The sequence below is a fragment of the Vigna unguiculata genome, chromosome 4 (genome assembly GCF_037176805.1).
Source record: "Vigna unguiculata cultivar grain cowpea cultivar isolate G323 ecotype 2 chromosome 4, ASM3717680v1, whole genome shotgun sequence".
Lineage (NCBI taxonomy): Eukaryota > Viridiplantae > Streptophyta > Magnoliopsida > Fabales > Fabaceae > Vigna > Vigna unguiculata.
Window position 1 is genome coordinate 43994791 of NC_140795.1, and position 3801 is coordinate 43998591.

Consider the following 3801-nt stretch of genomic DNA (forward strand, 5'->3'; position numbering starts at 1 on the left):
TGGAAATTATATTCTCTTACAAGTTCATATATTATTTTTATGCATATATAATTGTAAAAACATGCCTAATTGCTCATTAAGACTAATCTCTTTTGAACAATACTGAAAACAGTCATATAAATTATATCTTCTAAATACTTTCTTCATATATGCAAGAATTAGAATCCAAATCATTAACCATTAACGTAAAAATCTCGAGTCCAATACAACTGAGCCAATCACGGACGTTAATTACAATGAACAATACTTTAATCAACCAAAAATATTGAAAAGTACACTCATTTTCAACGTCACGAGTCTGAAAGATGACTTGGAGCATTAAAACTTTGCAGAAAATAATACATTAATAATAATAATGATATTAGGACTCCTATTTTTTTACTATTATTTAGAACAATGATACTATGACTCTTATCTTATATTTCTTAACATGATTTAATGTAAATTATTGATTAATATACCCTTATTTTTTCTCTAAAAAATAAATGATACACACCAATTTATGTTAAAAAGTAATGGATGAAAGTAAAAAAATAGGAGTTAAAAGTATAATTTTTTCATTAATAACTAATTACACATTCCAAACCCTCTATGTAGCTATATATTGGTGTGAGTGCAACATCCTTATTATAAACTAAACACGCATTAAGTATGAAATACACTAATTATTTTTCATTATTTCTTGCATAACACTACTTAGAACTGGGGAAATGGAGCTACTGCAGGTTCATGTGTGAGTTCAACAGCATCAAAAGGTTGTGGAGAAGTTGCAATGAATTGCAGAGATTGCACTGGTCCTGGAGCCACCGTACCGGAGCTTCTGATCTCAGCCGTTTGTCGACGAGCATTTGCACCATGTGATGCACACAATTGGGGAAGAAACACACCTGCATATACATTAAGGAAAAAACTTTTACATATTTTAACATCATCGAAATTTCAAAATTGTTAAATACTGAATAGGGCGGGTGACGCAGGGAGTGATATTGTTACCTTCACCGGCGGCAAGGTTGAAATAGAGATCAACGATGTTGGGGCAGTTTTGGTAACAGTGAGGGGAGCATAGGGTTTTGGTGAACCCAACTTCAAGAAGAGAATCCGAAGAGATTCCGAAGGATTTTCTGTCCAAACCACAACCCTTTATGCATTCCTCCGTTTCGATGTGTCCGTTTTGTGTTTCCGTTTCGATCTCTGAAGTCCGGCACGTGTAAGCCTCTTCCCCGCTCCTCTTCACACGCTTCTCCAGCACGCACCGTTTTCCCTCCCGCGACACCGCAAACGCACACGTGTCCTCGCTCAGACGCTCGCATTCTACCTCCCCTGAAATTTCACCGTTCCCACGCGCGTGTGTGTGTGTTAGAGACGCTAAAACTATTTTTCCTTAATTGTAAGAAATAAATTAAATTTTTCAAACGATTTAATTAAAGAGAAATGTTGTCTTTTTTCGTACAACATTCCAAATGCAACACCGTCATTTTTTAATTCATACAAATTAAAATAACAATTTACTTTTTTTTTTTATCTTTTTTGAACATTTGATAAACTATTAAGGGAAGTATTCAGAGAATCGGAATCATATATCTGCATGTAGAATTGTGCATATGTATAAGTATATATTAGTGCGTTGTAGCAAATAATATATTAATTAAATCAAATATCCTTTAATTAATTAACTTTTAAGGATAAAGCTTAAATGGAATTTAATTTGGGTAATCTTGTTAATTTTACATATTATTAAATGTAAATAATTGGAAAACAAATACTAAGAAGCGCACAAAAAATTTATCTAATTTTTCTCGCTCCCTTGTCAATCATTTTATGTTCCTATTTTTTTTGGTTTATAAATTTTCAAAATTTATGGGAGTTACATCCTAACTTTTCAAAGACTAACTATTTTTTCTAAAGGATTAAAAGGATCAAATGGGGATGAAAATCAAATTCGTTTTTGATAATGAAAAAGTAGTCACTCACCATTAAAAAAAAATACCCACATAAATTAAATCCGGAAAATAACTATTTAGTTAAGAGTTTTTCATGTTTTAGAGACTTACCAAGAGTTCCTTGCACTATGAAGAAAAATGCAATGGCAACCATTGCCAAACATCTCAAGCTAATGTTAAGGGCCATGGCTGAAGCAGAAGGTTGTTGGGAATGGCCAAAAACTATAACTTGGGAGTTTGGAAAGTTTGGTTGTGGGATTGTTGTGATGTTTTTTTTGTGGACATTTGAGGAATGTATTTATAGTGGTTCCTTGTAGGAGAACGTTATTCTTTCTTTAGGTTAAAAAAAAGGATATTTTATATAGAAAGTGGACCTTTCGATACGAATCAAAATAGGGGAAAAGGAAGAATAGTAATTTAGTTGTTTAAAGAAGTTTGATTAACTTACGCATTATGGGAAGTTTCTTTCAGATTTTATTATTGCAAAACACTTTTCAATAAGTCCAAAAAATAGAAGAAATGCGAAAAATTTAGAAGGAAGAATCAAAATATATCTCATCAACAATTGTCATCAACAATAAAAATTGTTTATTTTAATTTATTTTCTTAATTTCATCATGCAAATATAAATTTGAAATTGTTGTTCAAAACAACCTGTGACTACTAGTCAAGCAGTGCCCGCTATCAATGGAGAACATCTTAGCGTACGAAACCCACGTGTCACTTTAGATTTGGAACAAAACAAAAGATTGTTCATGATGGGTCACCATATAAATTCTCATGCTGAAAAATACGTTTGACGATGTTGCGTAGTAGATTTATCGTTATAATAAGAATAATGTGAAGTGAAGTGAAGCTACGTTTTTCCAGTAGTATAATAGTTTATGTTTTGAAAATTATTTAATTATAACATATTTAATGATGTCACAAGTAATAATATATATTTGTGATGTATTAGTTTAAAATAAAATATTGTTTTAAGTATGCATCAGTGTAGAATTACATTTACTTTAATTTGGGTCACGTATTCATGTCCGATACATATTTGTGTCTGATATTTTAGGATACTTTAACTATACTTACTAGTGAAGTAGTGAAATATCTAATTTATAAAGTTATAATACAATACAAGAAAATCTTTGAATAATGACAAATTTTAGTGAAAAAAAATAATTAGTCATTATATAGTGACCAATTTAAGTACCAATTAAAAACTAAAAATTATTTGCAACTAAAATAGTTCAAAAAAATATATTTGGTTTTTAAATTGATAATTAAAATAGCTTTTATTATGAAATGGTTTCTAAATTGGTCACTAACATTAGTTACCAAAATTTTTAACTACTAAAATAATTTGTCTCTAACATAATTTTTGTTACTAAAATTGGTCTTATAGTGGTACTTTTATAATGATAATAATTTATATATTTTTATGTTGACAACTTTAATATATATATATATATATATATATATATATATATATAGTTTTAATTTGAATTTACATAATAACAATCATATATTTATTATGTTTTTAAGAATTATTGTACACTTTTCAATATTCATATATTGTGTATCTATCATGTATCGTATCCTATTATTTTCAAAATAAATGTATCGATGCGTCAGATACGTGTCCTATCTGATACACGTATCATATCCGTGGATCATAAGTGTAAGAAAAGTTATTTACGTCACTGATTTAGTGTTGGATCAACCTAGTAAAACTTTTGAATTTAGAAACAACAATATCTACATAATACATTTTAAAGTTTGACGTAAATATCAAAATTTATTTCTGATTATATTTTAGTCCATGTAAATTTTGAAGTCATTTGTCATTGTCATTAGACGGGGAGTGATA

General features: G+C 29.4%; 1 protein-coding gene across 1 annotated transcript; it reads right to left on the reverse strand.

The window, feature by feature from the left end:
• Positions 1–534: 534 nt before the first annotated feature.
• Positions 535–2214, reverse strand: LOC114182437 (uncharacterized). The gene is made up of 3 exons (XM_028069303.2): positions 2052–2214; positions 994–1320; positions 535–887 (listed from the first exon to the last, which is right to left on the reverse strand). Exons 1-3 carry the CDS (start codon positions 2125–2127, stop codon positions 697–699), a joined length of 594 nt encoding a protein of 197 aa, XP_027925104.1. The 5' UTR covers positions 2128–2214; the 3' UTR covers positions 535–696.
• Between the last annotated feature and the right edge of the window lie 1587 nt (positions 2215–3801).